Genomic DNA, 20,932 nt, shown 5'->3' with positions numbered 1-20,932 from the left:
TGTAATGTTTATCAAAAGATTCTTCACTTCGTTATGTGACAAACCTAAAGTGTTGAAATATTGAAAATATGAAGCGTATCTTTCTGCACAGCATAAAATATATAAAAATTAACAAATGAAGGATTTCAATCAATGAACAATTGAAGTATACTTTCAGTGATGACTAAATGGTTTTAATTAACGATAAGCAGTGTAATAATTTAAGTTGTGACAGATGAACCAAAATAACGTTGGAAAATCAGGAGGAAATGTCTTAAAAAACATATACTACATCATCAGAAGAATGACAAAGAGAAAATTTTTTTAATCTTAACGTGAATGCGAATAGTATTTTATTGGTCGTCAAATAAAAATTGATCAATCCAGAAAATGTCAGTCATTTCTCAGCTAGGAAATCTTCAGCAAGAAATTCGAGGAATTAATTAGAAAACCAAAGGAAACCACACGCTTGCAAATGCACTCGAAAACCCTTCTCTCTCATGGGTGAAAAGGCCGGCGTCGCCGCATACAGCAGCAGCGAACTCCTCTCGGCGAATCAATTAATCGCGCGATAGAGAGGGAAGCTACACGATGTCCATCAGCAAACCGGGCGGAAAGGTCTCTCTCCTCCTTCTCAAGAGAGTGAGCCGCAGACTAACTATTGCAAGCTCTCCAGAGGGGGTCTCTTTCCCACTCTCGAAAGTCGAAGGGTAATCCGATAAGACGCCGACGCCGAAACTGTTGGAAAGAGAGAGAGAGAGAGAGAGGGAGCTGCGGCTATCGGGCTTACCTTATTCATGGTCTATATATCGTATTTTGGCTGTTTCTTCACTTAACCCTTGATTCATTAATCCATCCGCGGTGAAAAGTACGAAAAATCTAAAATCTGATTTCTCTTTGGAAATTTAATGATAACGATATTGAAACGGAAGGCCGATCGCTCGGAATTTAATTTTAATTGACACCATTCGCATGCACTTGTGAGAGTAAATTTAGCAGAGTATCTTTTACAAAATCAATGTCCAATAGTAGGACAGTTAGAAAAGTTTTTTAGCAATCGTTTTTTCTGTTGTACACTCTACTTCGAGTAATGCTATTTCGAACTAGGCTAACCCGATCAATCGCATCTATTTCAGCGAAGTTTCTACGTGGTTAACGAGCCAATGAAATTGATAAGAATATTTAAGAGCACATCGATAATAAGTAAATGGGATATGCATATGTATTTTTAATGAAGTTGTAACCCGGTAGAATGAATCTATTATAATATTATATTAAAATTTATTTTATAGTCTCTAAACTCTATTAAATTATCCCATTTTTCGCCTAATGTTCGATGCAATTTCCTAATCGAATTGACAAAAAAACTTATCCATCGTATCAGACAAAACCCGACGAATCTTAATTGGCCGTAATACGATCCAAAAAGGACACTTACTAAATAGTGCTTTGTCCGTGCAGTCAGTAGCGAACTCCATGATGTCAGGCTTAGTGCATCCAATACTGAGACCTTCAACGCTCGTGTGAAGACAACGGGTTGGTAACTGCGTCGTTGTCGCTTTAGCCGCTCTCATCTCAGCAACATTCTCAGCTCGCGGTGGCCATAGGTCGTTGTAGTCGTTACTCGGTGGCTTCGTTACAAACACCACGTCGTAACGACCCAAGTGCGGGCATTGTCTCGTCATTGGCTCCATTGCTGTTAATAAAATGGGAAAATGAATTGACGATACAAGCACCGAGTGCCATTTACAGATTCAGCTACTTTTCGATAGTGGTTATTGTCAAGATTCAGACAGAAACCTTTTTAAATAATTCAAGATCTTCGAAATACAAATGTCAGACATCCATAAGTAACGAGTAACGACGAAACTGAATGTCCCCTGAAGTGTAGCGATGACGGGAGGCGAATAAAAGTACCATAAATAAACGAACAGATTCAATAGGTGAAAATAGATTTTATTCTCTCTCGGCAAAAAGAAAATATTGAAGGCAGCATTAAGCTTTGACGATATTTCGCCGAGCGAAAATAATCTCTTTGTGCACGATGTCTCTCGCCTACAAGCATAATTCCGCCACACACGAAGTGAGCCCGGCATGAAAATTGAAAGCCTAATCCAACGCGCCGCTTAAGCATCACAGAGAGCAGGCTCGATAATCCGCGTATAAATCGATTTGCCGTTCCACCAACGTACACGCGCGCGCAAACTTGAGCTTATAGACAAGCTGTCGTTACGTCAATCCCCCGCTGACGTCGCCTCGCTCCAGTTCTTCACTTGGCCACCGCCTGCACGGCTTTTACGCGTGGATCTTGGCCCTTCCCCCGACCATCATAAATTTCATATGCTCGCGTCAAGAATGTTGAGTGTATGTGTGTGTTCTTCCGATACTTGTCGAGAGATGATGGGCAATATCAAATTTTTGTTTGCGATCGTAGGCTTGTGTCTTACGATGCTTGAAAGGAGAGTATCAACCCCGTTGAAAGCTAACTGAACTGAAAATTTCTGAGCGTGTTCTTTATAAAAAAGTATTAGTCACGTACATCGGCCTTTTATCCAGTGTAAATTCTGAGACGAGAAAAAAACTTGATGAATATTTTGAGTGTTATAAATATTTGTTTTTATTACGCAGTTCCCCTGCGCTTCAATTAATTATATAATAGTTTTCGACTGGAAAAAATTTTCTACGCGCAACAGCCTATTTTAGTTATTTCTAATTCTTTAAGGAGGTTACTTAGCGCCAGTACAGCTCAGCTTTTTTTATATTACTCAAGGTTATTTACAAACTGTCTAACACAGTCACACAACAAGTAAAGTCAATCGCTATAAGGATATATTTACATGTGACCCAGCAGGATACGGAAATGCATTCATAAATTTATGTTTAAGTCTGGTTTTAGTGGCGGATAACTTAAGAACATTGCTAATTAATTTATTTGGGTAATTTTATAATCTGATATTTTATTTTGCATAGAACGTTTTAATATCTTCTTTTTCTGATAGTACATATAAATTATGGTGGATAATTTCGTCTGAGACGAATCATGATGCTTGTACGATATTACGTAGGACTTTCGATTGAAATTTGTTCAGGGTTCGAATATTTGCGTTTGAAGTGATACTCCGTAGTTGAATGTCATACGTCCATAATTGTTTAACTACAGTTTTGTAATTATAGCAATAGTTTATTTTCTATTCCAAGTTCCAATTTTCTTCCGATAACAGCTCGGTAAAATGGAGTATTACGTAAAGCTGTATTGATAATATGATATTTCGTAATTTTTGAAACCTTTTATGTATTGGAAATGAGCATACAACTATACGAATCAACGAATCAAATACATTTTTTTTTATTAAAAAAAAAATATTTCCGGGTGTATCCACAGCACCGTTAGGTATTTAATATCAATCCTTCATATCTCAATAACAAGGTTAAAATAACGTAATTGAAATAATTTTGCAATGAAGAAAACTGGACAAAGTATAATCATAGATGACATTTCAAAGGTTGAAAATGTGTTATTCACGCGTAAAATTATTATCGTCCAAAATAAACATTACTTTTTATATAAAAACTAGTGCATTACAAAACTGCTTATTATTTTCTCTGCTATCAATTATCTAGGCGACTAGAAATTTTCATGGGTGTTTCGAGACACAGTAATAAAACATATGTTTAAGTTTGAAGAAAATCTGTTCGTTATGATGTAGGTATAGAACATCCTCAATATTTTGTTCTAATGCAATGAATTTGGTAATATGCAGCCAATTTAGTAGTGTTTGGCCCGAGTTGTCGCATTTTTAAATTAACTACACATTTCGATATGTATATTAGGTTATCATAAGTTTGAATATCGAAAAAGTAGATTGATTCAGAGTGCAATAACACCAATAAGAACTCGATATAAAGGGAAAAGGAACAGCTTAAAAAGGAGCCATTGCGCGTTAGAAAAATTAGCTTATAGTGTGTATTGAAAACCTTTGTTTCTTTATATAAAGTGTATAGTTGGTACATAATTTAAAGACACTTGTTTCAAACTAATCATAAATTATTTTGTCGACACAGAAGGTCGATTGGATAAAATGTCTAATATTTTGCAGCGTACAATACATTTTACTTCCCAAGATTAAATGAATAAATATTAGATATTGACGTTTTGCTCTTATCAAGTAGTTTTTTATGGGTTAATGACAGGATGTAAAAGCTTCAGCGAGGCATTGAGTCTTTATAGAATTATAACTTAAGTTATTCAATGATTAAATACTTTTTAACGAAAATACTTTTATTAAAAATAAGAAGGTATAAAATATCAAATACACTTCAGGCATCTAATCGCATAAATCGCGACCAGGTACGCAGAGTAAAAAAAAATACACCTGCAAACATTTATAATTTACAACGGCGTGAAATATTTCTGCGCGTCTCGCGCACACATTTACCACTCGGTTGTGTGTGTATGTCCTATGGCTTTTTTTCTTTTTTTTCGTATACCGCGGCGGCTCATATATATTACGCGGCGCTGCTGGCTCCGAAAAAGAAGTGGAAGAAGCCAAGGCAACGACTTGTACACATCGCACGGGGGACATGCAAAATTTATTGACGACATTTTGCTTTTTATGCCATGTAGATGTACGTACGTTGCGCGTCTTTTATATACCGAGATGCTCTTTTAGAATTACGCATCAGAGAACAACTCATTGCTTGAGGAAGAATTTGGCAGAGGTGATTGAATGAAAAGTTAAAAGTTGAACCTTTAAATCTTCAATAATTTGTTTCAATGACAATTTTTTGTTTAACTAAAAAAAGAGAAAAAAATAACTTGCTATATCAAATTCAGATTTTAGAAATACTACCGTGTATATAGCACATCATAAACTCAAATAAGAACCATGGAATTAACAAAAAAAGGACAACCTGCAAAAGCATGAAAATAGGTTTAATCTATCGCGAAATGGAAACTCCGCACTAACCAAAATATACACTGGTAGTCGACTAACTTTCATCGGCACGCGAATCACGTGTAAGGCGCTACATAGCGAGTCGTGCATATAAAGCCTACACTGAGTCTACATTTGAATGTGTGCATATAAGGCGTTTAATTCGATTAAAATGCATCTCCCTCACCGACTCGTGTGTTGGGCGCGATGTATCAATTTTACACTGCTACCTTTCCACTTCCGTCCTTTTCTCAGCCAGCAAAGAACGATAAGCCCGCGCGCGCTTGATGGATATTCATGGGAACCAGCGCACGCGTCTGGTTATAATGTGCCTGTTTTTTGCCCTTCTCTTTCGCTTCTTTATAGGGTTATTATACCTACGTCGCAAGAGACTCGCCGAGAACTTATTCATGCAAGATTTTGCTTCTTTTTAGTTTTTCCGTTGTGGTTTTAATTAATGAACGCGCGGGTTCGGTTTGATTAAGTGCACTTTTTTTTTATAATGTTTCTGTGTTCGTTCCGTTATTTGAAAAGATGTTGCGTTCATCTATACAAACGGGCAAGATAGGGTAAGACTTTATTGTAAATTACACCGTTTACATTCAAGTTAAACACACTTGAATTTTACTTTTATTACTTTTCCGTTATTGCATTAGAGTAAATTTGGCCTTGCATAAGATGGCTAAATGGAGAAAAATAATATGCTGTATTCTGTCAGTCAGTCAAGTAAATCATATAGAAAGTTTTTTCTTATTGTTTACATTACGGATACTGTTTGTATAGAAAGTAAAATATTGTAAAATACATACGTTTGACGTTTTCTATCGTATAATCGTATCAATAGGTTATACTTCTGACGAGTAACCTCCTTTTTACGAGTAAGAGGACAAATCGAAGAGATCTTACGATGCATAATACAAGCGAGAGAGAGAGAGAGAGAGAGAGAGAGAGAGAGAGAGACACACACATGCACACATGCAGAGTAGCTGATTTGCGATAACGTGGCTGTCTTCTCATGCTTTCCACTTTACGGTGGATACGTGACATCTTTCGTCTCTTCTTATACGAGCCTTTTCCTTTTACACTTTTTACGAGCACACTTTTTACTCACGTTTTGCATAACTTCGCCTCACGAAAAGAAAAAGCTAAGCTATCAGCGTTTCGCGGAGTAGCTCGTCTTGTTGAAGATAGCTTCGGGCGGTAATCGCTTTGTAAAAGGCAAATTTTGATTCGAGCTTTTTCGTTCTTCGTACAAACATTTTACGGGAAATTGGGACGGATCTTTCAAAAAATTGCCAGATTTTGGCTGATAAATTTGTATTTGCGTTCTTTCCTATAATCTTAGCAAAGAAAACGAACTTTGTATTCTCATTTGAAATTTTCGAACATCGTAGTCTAAATCATAATCGACTTCCTCGACGAAATTGAAATTTATTTTCACTCTGTTAAGAAATAATATCATAGTTACAGTATCAGAGTAAGGAAAGTCTTAAGGCTTTTCGACTGCCTACTCCTTGGGAAAGCTACCACCACCACGAAGAAAAGGTCGAAATCGCTGATTCGGCACACGCCGGATATTGTCTGTGTGTGTCTCTCCCTTCCTACGCCGAAAATTCTTGCGTAGGACAAAGCCAATCGCGTGCGCTCGGTCGCGTCCTCCCAAGACGTCTAAAAGGGAAGCTTCAAAGGAAGCCCAACGGCACTATGGCCTAAGGAAGTTAGGATCGACTTCTCTCTCTCTCTCTCTCTCTCTCTCTCTCGCTAGAGTATCGCTTCGGAGAGACTTTGTGTTGTCGCGCGTGCTACAGTGGATTATGGTAATGATGGGAATTTCTGTTAGGTTAGTGATTTAATTAATTTTACTTGAGTCTTCGGGTAAAAAAAGTACAGATCTGTCCACCGTAATTTTTACATTAATTTTGAGGATAGTATGAAAGTTGAAAATATTAAACATATTTCGAATATTTTCAACTTAGTTTAGTTTTTCAACTCATCATTCTCAGTTGTATGCATTGTTGAATATCTTTCTTCAACAATAATGTAAAAACTTTTCATTTGACGTAACCACGAAGCATCACTGTAATCGGCCTTATAAGTTATACGAGCGACAACTAAATGGCTTATATGAGAGAATACCGTTGCTTCAATAATTTCAATTTAATAATTGGCTACCACAGTAATCCCCGTGCCTATCGCGATGAGAATCACGCGCAATATGATTGGACGGAATTAGCTATAGTTTGCATAATCATTTCGCTGCGCTGACGACGACAAGCATGCGACGAAATAATTAGCTCTGCGTAATTTTGTGTACTTACTGATGAAAGTGGTGTAGGCCGCCGATAAGGGGTCAAATATGCTGGGCTTGCACGCATCGCCGTCCTCTTGGGGAGTCCAATTTTGCGACTGTTGCAACTCGATCACGTGATCGTCCCTCTTATGAAAGACCATGCATACGAAGCCATTTGTGCTGGACATTGAAAGAATATAGATTTGAGTATCGATCAATGAGAAAATTAAAAAGCAAGCTCTTTGAAAGACGACAGAGAGCTATGTGTCGGTAAATAAAGTATAAAGGAAGTATAGGGGACATTCGCCTCGAGGGAATTAAGATTTTATTTCCGAGGGCGCGTGTAAGACGATCTCTCTCGGCCTCGCATTCTTTTCAAACAGACAGGTTTACATGCCCTGAGAGACGCATCGCTACTGCGACTTACTTCGCTTTTCTTGTACTTTGGCTTACTTTTTTTCTTTTTCTTTTAGGCCATTCTTTTATCTTGGCGAGGTTTGGCTGATTACCTTGAGGAGAGAGAGCGCATTCACGCTTTATTGTTATCTTGATTAATCATACGAACCTTGTGTATGAGTTATGACGCATTTTCATTAGGGAGATGGATGAGTTACTTTACGATAGCTTACTCGTGATTAAAGTTAAGTGCAAGTCTAAATCATTGACCTAATTCTAAAAAAATTATCCGCACGAAAATATTTTATCTACGAAAAGAAAAAGAGTTTCGATGGGCAACTCGTTTTCATTTGTCATCATTGAAAAGGAATTCACCATTGAAAATTTAAATCAAAATAATAAAGTCACCAGTCGAACTATACGCTTTAAAATTTTTCTATTACACAGTCGGCTCGATGTTCAATAGTAATATGTAATTACAATTGTAAATCGAGGAATGGATAATTTGCGAAATTACTGTTCCCTTGCCTTTGCGCAATTGCACTTTTGCAGTTACTGAAGTACCCACATTTCAAATTGATCAAACGTAATTTTACGAAATACATAGATGTTTTTGCATGAATTATAAAAATAAAAGAAGAATAATCAGCGTAATAGCAACGTGCTCGTAAAATTTGTATTTGCTTTATTATTTTAATTAATTAAGTAACATCTGCATACACCCAAGCACGGTTTCCAAAGCTGTCGAACAAAACTTCTTTTCATGACCACAAGTAAATGGTCCGCGTTGAATCTAATCAGCATTAGGACTAAAGGGATGCGAGGAGGAGGAGAGTTTACATTAACATTCTGCGATCCCGCCGATTCAATTTGCAGCTGACGTGCTGGCCTTTGCCGCGGTTTCTTGCCCTTGATTATTCGGTCTCTTGCCTGGGTTGGAAACTTTCAAGGGAGAGGTTGTGGAGATACTTTGGCTAGTAGAGGTTTGCGGATTGAATTTTTTTTTTTGTAGAAATGACTTTTCTTTTGGCATTTTTAATCGTAATTGATGTTGATATATTCTTAGTTATAGCAAAAAAGGTGTTAGGAAGGAATCATTTTTTTTCTAATGATACGATATAAATATAAAAAATATATATAAAATAACCAGACAAAAGCAAGGACATCTATGTTATTCGCTCGGCAACTGTTCGTAAACGAGAGGATAGCGAATGACTTCTGATCCGACGTTGCTTTCTGGTATTTCCGGTGATGGATTCTATTCACTCCCTTACGACTTTCCATCTAATTTACATCAGACCATTAAAGCCCTGACTAGTCGTGCTGAGGTATTCAGCTTCAACTAGCCAATTTGAGGTACATTTCTTAGCAGTTTCCATCAATTTCAGCGGATTGACGTTGGATTAAGTTAAATTTAACGATTCGACCCAAAGGTAAAAGTACCAAGATTTTCAATAGATCCACTGAATTATTCACAAAATATAGAAATCGAAAAAAGGAAATTCTTATTAATGATTATTTTCATATTTTCATGTAAACTAACGATTAATAAAAAATATTTGATTGAGGTTTATTGATCTCATGTAATAAAATTACTTGCAAGAGCCTTTAAAAGAAAAAGAGTAATGAAGCTTAAACACTGAAATTAGCGAAGGAAATCCCGACGATAAGATACCCGTGCATACTTGACATTCACGTCGCGCGTGTTTGTACAACATGATTGCGCAAATTACACGCTCATACATTGCCTCGCGTCTATATATTTTGGAAGGAATTTTCATCCTACGAGCATTAAAGAGAAACCCAAGAGAGTTAGGCATTCGAAAACTCTCGTCGAAGATTTCATCCTAGGAAAATTTTCTACCCATCGTTGAGCATATGAAGTGAAAGAATATTTGAGTCAAACGTAATTCGATTGGATATATGTAGACTCAGCAATTTTTGACTCCGGAAAATTTTCAAGCGAATTATACTCTCTTACCTCGTGCACGCGAGAAGGAAAACTGGGGTATCGTGAAAATAGAGTCATTACTATTGAATATATATCTCGGGAATACGTCGAAGGTACGTATTCGCTCTCGTGATGTCGTATAATGGAAATTCGTATAATGATGTGGCGAAAATCGAATGAGAACGAATATTTACTCGAGAGATTTTGACGATGGAAAAAGAAAAAGAGGACCAAGAAAAGCAAGTTTATACGATTCGCTACAAAATTGTTCAATAATGAGCGTTTCTTTTGTCAAATGTCATCTGATTTTACGCGATGAAAAATGGAACGAGATTGAAGTGCAAAAACGACTACCGTTTTAATCTAAATTTGAATACTTCAATCTCATAATTCATTAGTAAGTCAGTTCTAGCAATTAAAAAAGAAAAAAATTGCCGGTTTCTTGAAAAAAAATTGCCGGAACACGATTCTCACACTCGATATTATTAAAATCAGTCGATCTCGCTTACCACAGTTGGCACACAAAAATTTGAAATGAGTTTAAACACGTGAAATGTATTGAGCGCGAATCGTTCGGAGGAGAGGGAGGGGTTGTATAGCCGTTAAGCATAGTGCAAGTCACGTTCTGCATACTGGAAGCTGTGCTTGAAAATGTTCACTGTATTATTCTGGGGTCAACTTCATTGCCGTTCCCTGTTTCTTCAACGATAAGCATCGTACAACATTTTTTGTCTTCGAGTGAAAAATTTAATTGTATATTCTTATTGGCACTGCGAATCCTTGATTCTGTTAGTGAATATTTACGAGAGTTACACGATACAAATGTTGAAAAAGGTGTTGATTTAAAGTTCATCCTCTTTGATTGTTTATGAAAATGTGAAGTACAAAAATGTACTTAAAATAATCATGTGGACAAATTTTCGAGATTCAAAAATGGTTTTACAGTAAAACTTTCTATTGATATAAATATTAAAATATTTTTAATTTTATTGAAGAGAATGTCTGAAATGAAACAAATTGCCCGCGAAAAATTTTCACATTTCCTGTTAACAGATTTCAAAGATGTTTACGAAGCGCAACAAAAAACATGCACATTTTCTTTAGTGTCAGCTCGACTCTCTTGCACATTATATATTCATTATGCTGATATACACAGGCAAAAGAGAACGAGAGAAAGAGAGACCGACGCTACACGTGGCGCGTTCGGTGTAGGCAAAAGATTTACTCGAGCTCTGGCAATTAGTCTACCACGGCCATTTCGCGCGATAGCGCGCCGCGGCAGTCCCGAAGAATATTATGCAACTTCACTTCTCTCCCCAAGCGGAAAGCGTGATTTAGTTTCCTAGACAGCGGCTGTAATTTTCGCGCGACTTCGCGCGAGAGCTGCGGGAAAACTGAGCGATCTAAAAAGTATAAGAGACTTGTAAAAACACTTTGTATATGCCATAGTGATTGATGCATTGTGTAATTTGATTTATAAAATTTTTTGTTAACCGACGAGGAGTCGAAGAATGAAAAATAATTGATTTTGATATTTGCAAATTTAACGAATTACCGAGCAGTTCTCGTAATTTCAAATCTATGTGCTTCCATCAGAGAAAGTTGAAAGAAATCGTCAGTGAGAATCAAAAGTCATAATTATGACACCGTGTTCGTGATTTCCCCGGCGACTTGCCGATAGAATACTAAAGACAAAAAGGAAGACAGAAAGTCGAGTAGATGGCCTGGAAGCTCTTCATTATAAAAGTTTGGCCGGTAAGCTGCGGCGCGAAAGGTTGGAAAAAACTTAAAATCCATGATATCACGATCGGGGAATTAAAAGTTATGCAACAGCTTGTTTTCAAAATTCTTTCCAAGTTACTCTTGCTCTTTACTGAAAGTCCCTTGGCTTTTCTGCAGTTATTATAAATTTTTTTCTTACTTTGCTCATTGTACTATCTTTCCGCCATTCTTCTCTAAATACTTAAATTGGAAAAAAATGTGACACTCGTTACGTACGAAAAGTACAATAATTATAGTTAACAATATAAAATAATACTTTTAGAAAGAAACATAAAAAATCTCTGGACAATAATAAAAATCCTTTCGAGGTTCAAATATCATAAGTTCTTTTTGCGCGAACGTTCCATGAGAAAGTAGTAATCTGTGATATTTTTTCAAACGTCTTTTATCAGCAGAACTTTCACTCGTAGAGAAAAGGACGTTCGAAAGGATTTCAAATGCCACGCAGCGGTGAATGCGCAGAACTCGTAAATATCGCACGGATAAGCGGACACTAGAGGAAATATATGCACGTACACCGGCTCAATGAAGACTTGAACAAAGATAAACAGTAAAAGAGCTGATGGGAACAGGCGATATAAAGGAATTTGAAGCGTGGATTTCAGACGTGCGTTGAACGTATGTGAAGCAATGTTTGTGTTTTGAACTATAGGAGATGTGCTAAGTCAGTAACAAAGCTTTCTGATCAATCTATTGTGAGTCAATATTGGATGTAATCTAATATTATTAAAAATTTAATCATGATTTAAAATAAAATTATAGATCGTCTGAATTCCACACAAAATCAACATTATCAAAAATTTAGCTTTTCTAGTCAGCATAACTTATAGAAAGAGAAACAAATTTCATTATTTCGTAATGACATGATATACTATTTCATTAGTAAATACTGATGTTCTTCAGATGCCATGAAAAAATAAAAAATATAAATTCGAAAAAATCATGGATACTATTTCCTTTTGTATAGAAGTAATGTTATTAAAAATAATTCATTTAATGATTAGTATAATATTGGGTTAATAACTGAAAGCTAAAATTAAATTTAAAGACGTTCGCAAAGTGATAAATTTTATTATTCTGCGGAATGCTTGTGCCAGTTAATTAAACTCGCCTAAAAAGTAAAATATCTTGGAAATGGTTAATATCATTCCATCTTCGTTTTACTTTATATTCTTGCTGAGCTGAATTCAAACCTCATTTAATTAAAATATCTAAGTTGCAGTCAGTCATTCCTTGACATTTATTTTTCAAATTAACTCTCTTAATTGACTGTCGGAGTTCCGCGAGCACGATATTATGACTGACAACGCTGTAAAAACAGCCATTAGGAGAAAAGTAGCGGAAACAGCTCGTCACCGCGTGTTGTCGTCGGAGATGAGAAAATCACTCGCGAATCACTTGCTCATATTTCCCGTCGACAATTGTATAATTGATCTGAGATTCCTTAGCTGTAATATAGGTAGAGGCGAAACTAAGAGGATTATACACTCCATTGCACCAGTTTACTGATAGCTGTATGTGTATATATATGAAGTTGTGCTAAGTTGGCGCGCCAAGCCGACGCGACGACATCTGCTTTCACAGTCAAACGAACCACAATTGTTCCTCCTGCCCGTGCTAGCTGTGTATTGCTCAAGACGCTCACAGACGTATTAATGCGATGCTGGCATTAGTTGGCGAAGAGACTCGAAGTTCTACGTTATCCGATGAGCAGTCAGTTTGAATTCATTGGTAGTTTATTTCAACAACTCCAATTGGCATCTAATACCAGGTTTTATGGAATAAGTAGAGTAGTTAGATTTTGGTCAGACAATCATGTATTATAAGAGAAATATGATCAATTAATGATGAGATACTTGTAACCTATTTCATTTCGAAACGTTAAAATATGAAGTAAGTAATTAATATATTCTAAAACTCTCTCGTATTTTCATCAACAAAAATTCAAGTTTGACTTCTCTCTCTCTCTCTCTCTCTCTCTCTCTCTCGTGCAATGAACTTCCATAATCAGTCCTCGGTAAATATCTCGATTTCACGACAGAAATCTCAAGGCCTTTGCCTCAACTTTGTAATTAGACGCTAATTAGGAAAATTAAATAGTTATTTTACGCTCGTTATTTCTACTCTCGCGCTCTCTCTCTCTCTCCCTCTTTCCTACTCCCTCACTCATTTGAACCATGGCATATAACTCCTCTGGCAAATCTTAACAAAGTCGAGCTAGAGAGCGAGCAAGCTTGGTGTAATGAAAATGAATTTAATTTCCGGCTCCAAAGTGGCACGAGGAATATGTGAGCGTAACGTTGCTCCGACTCGTATGGGTGAATGTAACTCTTAGTTAATCGATTAAGGGGATGCCGTCAGTGGCGCGTATGTTATTCGGGCTCAACTAAAAAATGCCTTTCCATTTTGTGCTGATTGAATTGCGTATCTATGGGAGAGAGAGAAAAAGAGATATGATGATGGTATGAAATTTATTAAATTCGTCAATCTTTTGAAATTGTAGTTGCCGTAGAAATATTTGTGGCGCGGTGACTTTGTTAAGAAGCAAAGGTAGATTATTTTGAGAAGGATATTTATAAGTCAAAATATTTTATTTAAAATATTGAAAAATATTTTAAATCACGTCAATGATTTTGTTTCTATTTTGTTACTCATTCACAACATGCATTCTAAAAGGGATGGTATTACGTATAAATTAATGTAAGCAATAAACCTTTAATATTGACAAAAAATTTTACAGAAACGTAAAATTATAATAAACAAATATAGAAAATCGAATACATTATCCTTGACAAGAGAAATCTAATATAAAATTCTTAAATGATAAAAGCAAATATTTCGAAATCACATTGTACTCCATAATGCACCACTAAAAAGAAACAAGAATAAAAATATCCAATACTGCGCCACATACAACCGAAAATTCCATCTCTCTAAATCCTCTCAATATATCAATAAAATCCGCGCACACCCGCATCTCTCTTTTTTACGCGTCGCCTCATATTGCGCGCCGCCCCGCTCGTCAATACAGCGGAACGATGCTCGCGCATCATCAAAACAGAGAGCTTTAAATCTCGTTCATCCGATCGCGTGTATACGCGAGGCTTAACACACCACCTTCACCTTTTTATTCGAATATCAGCGCCTATTGTTTCAAACTTTTTTCCACGCCGATGAATTAAGTGCATTTTGCGCAAGGAGAGAGATAGGTTTTATGAACAGAGAGGTCTTTACAGTATTCCTTTTGTTTTTAAGATTGTGCGATCTCGTGTTTTCAATCACTTATATTAAAATGATAGGTGCAATGCAGCCTCTTGATCGAGTTTGCGTTGTTACATAATTCATAATAATTCAACGCTTGTGCAATATTATCCGATTATCGTTCTTTACAGCAACGAGTTTCGTCTGTCATCTCTCCATAAAGTGACACAGCGATCGAGCCAACGACTGAACCACTGAGATCTAAAGTTTGACCATACACTAAGTAATAAATTAGTATTATCACGATAGACACCAACAATTTCATGTTTTAGCATTCATTAAACTTCTTCGATTTTACAACTTTCCATTAATAAGTATATGGAACCATCAAGTTTCTCATTGTATGGATATGTATGTGTCTGCGAAGTAAGATAAAATTGCATCTAATTTTTATATAATTGAAAATGATGACACCGACGATCAACGTCGAAGTAATAAATTAATTATTGTAAAGAAATTAATTCACTCAATGTCGGTGATATCTTTATGGTATTCTCAATGTCTATGTATAATCCATTCAAACAAATTGACAGATTTTTTAATTTTTTTACTCGGGATCACAGATTAGTTCGAAAGTTTGGAAATGTTAAGCATATCACGTACATCGCTTTTGTTCTCGAGTTGCTCGTCATTTACTGTGTTTCAATGCAATCCTATTGAATTACAATTTTTTTATTTATGTATGTCATGACAAGATATAACATATCGTTTGCGAAAAAAAATTTTTATTAAATATACTGAAATAACGTTTAAAAATTAAGCATCATAAATTGAATAAATTAGATTGAAGACCTTTCTCTTCGATGGACCATTTTTCCTGCATCAGATCACACCGAAATCTAATTAAAATAATCAATGTAAATTGGTTCAATTCGCCACGTATCAGCGAAACTCAAACCGATTAAGAAAATAAAGTTTTCCTCACAGTAAAGTAGTCCAAAGTTGGAGAGATCTAATGAAAAAGTAAATTCAGAAATTAAATTAGCCCGCGTACAGTTTCTCTTTGAGAGCACAAAAAAAACGGGGGTCGGAAAGAGGGGGCAAATTAAGTAGAAACCTAGGCGAAAGGCAAATAAGAGCACGAGATAAATCGGCGTCTTTTTCACTCTTCTCTACTGGAGGAGAATTTATTCACGCTGCACAACGAGAGCAACGCGGACTCTTGCGCGTATAATATCGTAATTGCGTTTTCGCCCCTCCTTGTAAAAAGCACAGTGACACGAGACCCTTTCAGCCCAAGCGCATGCACCCCCTTGCGTTGCTGCTTATACCACTTTTTTTGTGACGCTCGACCTGCAGCCATGCGTAAATCAGGATTTGCGAAATGAGTGGACACGAAGCTCCATTCGAGCGTAAATCAGCATTACGACTCAAAAGAGTTTTGTTTTAGCCTAAATTTTCTACGCCAGCTTCCGCATATTTTGTTTGGGGACAAGGATTTAGCTTTTGCACGGTTTAACTCTTTCGCTTTTTTGTGTAGGCGCATGTACTGTAAATTTCTATTGTCTGGATATTTCGGTCAAAAAGTTACGAATTTTTCAATCGAATTTCCAGAATATTCGTACGTTAGCACGTATAAAGTTTCAGAAATATTATATTTTCTACTAACTGGTGTAATTTTAATAATCAGCATTGATATCTGCGTAGAGAAATATAAATTTTAACCTAAATTATATCAATGAAAAATTCATTTTTAAAATAATAAACTATATCTGTATATAAATAATTTCTCATCATTTCACAAAAAAATTGGATGAAATATGATTTGAAATTATGACGTTCTCCAGCTGTATAACCCAGTTAATCTGAACAAATCCATTATAATATCGTCATTATTTTCATCTCTCAGATTATTTGAATGAAAAAATTTAACGACATCGAGAATCATTAACGAAAAACGTAGATTTCCTCTTGTTCTACCTACTCGTTCTAAACGTTTCAGAGAAAGAAAACTCACCAGCCTCTTGTCGCCCTAGCAACAATCTGGAATCTATCACCATGACTACCATGATTTTTCATCTCCTGTCCAACATTGTGTTTCGATTTAATAACACGATGACAAGCATACTGAGTCTCGTGCTGTTCGAGGATGGTAATGTTGTTGAGGGACGCAAGTAAACGTGTCGACGCGGTCAAGTCGAGTGCCACCCACGAGTATGGCTTTACTAACCAACTTGGATAGTTGCAACGTGGTAACTCCACTTCTGTAAATATATAAAAATAGAAGATATTAAATAGCTGTAAATCTGAAAATTGATTTGATGTTTATATTAATGAAATCTTTATTTTTAGATTTCAATTATCGTTACATCATGAAAGTATAGAATATAATTATGAGCTTCCACAGAAATTAATAAACTCAATCTTTGATGTATATATATAAAATCCAATAAGACAAATAAATACGTATCTTAATTCATTATTTAATAATTTGATACAATTTATCGAGTAATGAATTCCAAGATCATTAATATACACAATATCACGTTTACGATAACTCCCTGATGAAACTCCAAGCGAATAATTCAAACAAATAAGGAAATTTCACATCCATTTCAGTACTTCGATATCCTCGTTAACACTCACACGTTCACTTGTCCGTTCACCTATCCGTTTGTTGGCAGTCCACATGCAAGCTTTTTCTCCTCTCTTTCTTTTTTATCGAGAAGCACATTCAACTCGAATTACAGACTTTTACTTATATATATGTGCGCGCGCGTGCATGTGTATGTGTGTGTGTGTAATGTAATTTATCCGATAAAGATCGAAGCAAAAAGAGAGAGAGAGAGAGAGAAAGAGGTCTACAACACATTTATTAAACGAGCTATTAATATTCGCTGCTCTTTCATCCTTTCCTAACGAACTACGGCTTATAACGATCATAGTGACACACTCGATTTCTCTCATTCTTTTCGTTCATACAATTGAATTAAATTGGCTTAATTTTGCGTGTTAATCTTAGAATTTGTTAAAGATCAGAGGCATAATTATTTTGGTTTATTTGAACAAGATAATTAGTTATAATAATTTCAGCAATTTGTTAATATTTTTTATGAGGACTGTGTAAGCAGGAACAATTCGACGAACTTTGTTTATTGGATATTATTTTTTTATTATTATTTGCGAATTTCATTTGAAAGCAAAGGCATAAAAAGACCTGTCATAAGCAGGAAAAAGCCTGAAACAAGTACAAAGTAATACAACGCTTTTTTAAACAGAGGGTACTCACAGGAATACCTTACAAGTGCAAGATACAGACAAACTAACTAACTAACTAAACTGAAGGTGGCTATCAAGATACCTCGCACTAGTCGCTCGCCTTAGCTGCCGCTGCTGCGACTCATTGGGGCTTGTTTTCCATTCGCAATTAGCCCCGCCCTTTGATTTTTCCACCTTTACTCTCTCGCTTATTTTAACCCACCGGCCTAAAGCAGTCTCTTTTCTGACTCTAGCTGTACCTAGGTGATCCACAATACCCAAAAGCATACTTCTCAAGGGACCTAACAGCCTCCTAAAGCCTAACTTCAGGAGCTGGGGAACAACTCGCCATTACCTGTTCGCTCGCATTTACACAATCTTACTTATTGATCGACCGCTTTCTTTCTCATAATTTAATTTCACGGATTTTTTTTCTATACTCGGAACAGTGTATCATTATTGTCTTATAATGTGTGTTGACACAAATTTCATTCACATGGAATTCACGACTAACCTCATAGTTATAATAATTTCTATTGTTTGATTGATCACCGGTTCTTCCTAATAGGGAACTTGATCTCTCAACTTCTTTGAGGCCAAATATATGGACCAATGCTTCTCGCCAACCGCTCGCCAATCAAGTTTATATATTATTTGACATATTACAAGTTACGCCATGAGTCTAATTATATATTCCATTTGTATTGCAGCATTGATAAAAATGTATTTTATAATTTGCAAACAAGAAAAGAATTCATGTTAAATCGTATAGTATGATTGTATTTATTGGAAATCATTAAATTAGCACAGTACGGAATCGTCTATGACATTGTTATGCTTGATTTAGAAATATAAACGATTAAATGAAATAATCGATTTTATTGTAACAAATGTTAGAGCGTTATTTAATTAGCATTGTAGAATTTTTTAAAAAGATATCTGATTATTCAATAAGTAGAAATCTAGTTTATTACAATATACGATAGCTTGAAAACTCCACTTTGTATTTCAAGTAAGAATTTTATGATAAATTTTAAGTAATATCAATTGTCACCGTGAACAATGAAACAAGCTATCAGGCCAAGAAGGAAGAGAAAAAAGGCTAAATAATTGATCAAGAAAAAATACGAGACGAGAGAAAACAAATGGAAGGTTGGAGTACAGCGCACACGTGCACACGTGTCGTTCGCGCGGGAGGAGAACAAACGGAGCCGTAGCTCGGCCAAGCAGAAGAGGAAGAGAAAGAGAGAGGTGTCCGTTGGATAGAGTGGGTGTGTATAGGTATATATAAGCTGTAACGATGCCAGGAGCGAGCCGTTTGTTTGGCCATTGAGAACACGAAGCCTCGCCGTGAAAAATTGTCTTCGGAGCCGTGCGCGGCCATGCCGTTGAATTAATGGCTGAAAAATAACAGCTGCTGACCAAATCGATCTCTTGTCCACTTGCGTCCTCGTTGCTATCCTATCGATTCTTATTAGATCTCACGATGGCGATGAATTTCAGATATGAATGTATTTGGAAATGTAGAACGGATTCAAAGGCAATCATTCGTTACGTGCAGAATTGTAATTCATTGCGATTTTTCAATTTTCGGAATGCCAACTGGTATTGTAATCGAAAAACCAATGAGTGTTTTTCACACGAGAAAAGATCAATTTTCCAGTCGTTCGAGAAAAAAAGTGCAATATGGTGAGTTTGAAAAGAAGCTGTAGATTCTGATCAGTATCGAGGAAAAGTACATCGCTGAAAATATGAAAAACAATCCAACAGGTACAGTTCGCATTCTCATTGAACTGCAGCAGATGCTTAGCGCAATGTCACAAAGTAAAGTGTACGTAAGATTCGGTACGAGAAAAAGTATGATGCAAGGGCAAAAGCTAGAATTATGATGCTGGAGGCGACGGCGAAGCTCTGAAAGAGCAGCTTTTCACGGACGCCATGCAGCAACGGCACCAGCTAATCTGCATTGCTGAGGCGCGCGCTTCGGGCTTAAGGTTAACGAAACAGCTGTCGGACTATAAGATGCTACGCAAGCTCAAAGAGCCAGCGCACGACGACGGCGTCAAGAGATGCTCCGGAATTGGAGCACAACGTCTGCTCTTGGCGTCAAGGCGTGAGGGATACGTTATTTTCTCTCTATTCTTCTTCAAGGGGTTCGGCTTTCTCTTTTCAAGTTAGTTAAATAAAGAGTTTTGTTTAGGGAAATTTACACTCGCGTAATCGAGATTTTTTCCGTATTATTCCGTATTAATATTTAATGGAAGAACGGTAACGTATTTTTTTGCATATTGACAGATATTGGAAATTAACGCAGGAATCAATCCATCGGTATTGCACCGATAGAACTGCAGCTAAGATTTCAATGTTTTCATCGTGGATCGAGTATATCTTATTGTTTAAGTAAAAACGTGAATCCCTTGCACGCACTGCCGCTGTTAAAGATAATAAGAAGTTAACAAAGTGAAATGGTGGAACTAATAGGGAAGACAGCGTATCGCTAATTTGTTTTTGATATATGTCAAATTTCATGTTTCTGGATTCTTTAATAAGAATTAAATAAAAAGGCTCGTTAATCAACAACAAACTAAATTAAATTTGTCATATAAGGTTGGCGCATTACGAATAATAAGCTTTCTTATCTCTTGTGCTGCAATTTATTATTTTCAATTAATATTATATATTTTTTTATTTTTCAAAAACACCGAATCCAGCCTCATTTTCAAGAAAAAGAAAATATATGAATGTGATGATTATTGATGACAAATGCACTAATAAGACGATTATGACGACAAAAAGTCGATAAAAGGAACAAAATCAAGAAGTCAATGTTAATAAAGATGGAAGAGAAAGCTAAGGAAAAGAATTCAGTGAGATAAATAGGCTAGACAGGGAGGTTGGGGGAGAAGAATCGACGCGGGAAAGGAAAGAAGAGAGAAGAGCAGGTAAAGCTGATAAAAAGGCAGAGGGCGAGACGGAAGTTTTTAAGCTGCTTAACACTCGAGCCGAATTTATCGCGCAATGCCTACGATTTGAAATATGAACATGCTGGGCTGCGTCAGACTCGAGGCATAACTTTTGGTAAAATATGAATTCTTTTTCTCCGTTTTTTTCTTCTTCATCTTCCAAAGCAGCAGTATCTAC

At 36.2% G+C, this 20,932-nt stretch overlaps 1 protein-coding gene across 5 annotated transcripts in view; it reads right to left on the bottom strand.

The window, feature by feature from the left end:
- The window catches only part of LOC131665560 (uncharacterized), a 242,309-nt gene that overhangs the window by 5,132 nt on the left and 216,245 nt on the right, over positions 1–20,932 (bottom strand). For 4 of the 5 annotated variants that reach the window (XM_058937510.1, XM_058937511.1, XM_058937512.1 and 1 more), the window contains 3 exons: positions 16,551–16,797; positions 7,232–7,383; positions 1,418–1,675 (listed from right to left, as the gene is read on the bottom strand). In XM_058937510.1, the coding sequence (XP_058793493.1) occupies positions 1,418–1,675; positions 7,232–7,383; positions 16,551–16,797 (657 nt within the window). Of the gene's footprint in view, positions 1–634; positions 663–1,417; positions 1,676–7,231; positions 7,384–16,550; positions 16,798–20,932 lie in introns of all 5 variants that reach the window. The other variant, XM_058937514.1, reaches the window with a different exon arrangement.

The sequence above is a fragment of the Phymastichus coffea genome, unplaced genomic scaffold (assembly GCF_024137745.1).
Source record: "Phymastichus coffea isolate CEN01 unplaced genomic scaffold, Cenicafe_Pcof_1.1 PCOF00052, whole genome shotgun sequence".
NCBI classification, from domain to species: Eukaryota; Metazoa; Arthropoda; class Insecta; order Hymenoptera; family Eulophidae; genus Phymastichus; species Phymastichus coffea.
The sequence above is the reverse complement of the archived record's forward strand: the minus strand, read 5'-3'. Positions and strand labels throughout refer to the sequence as shown.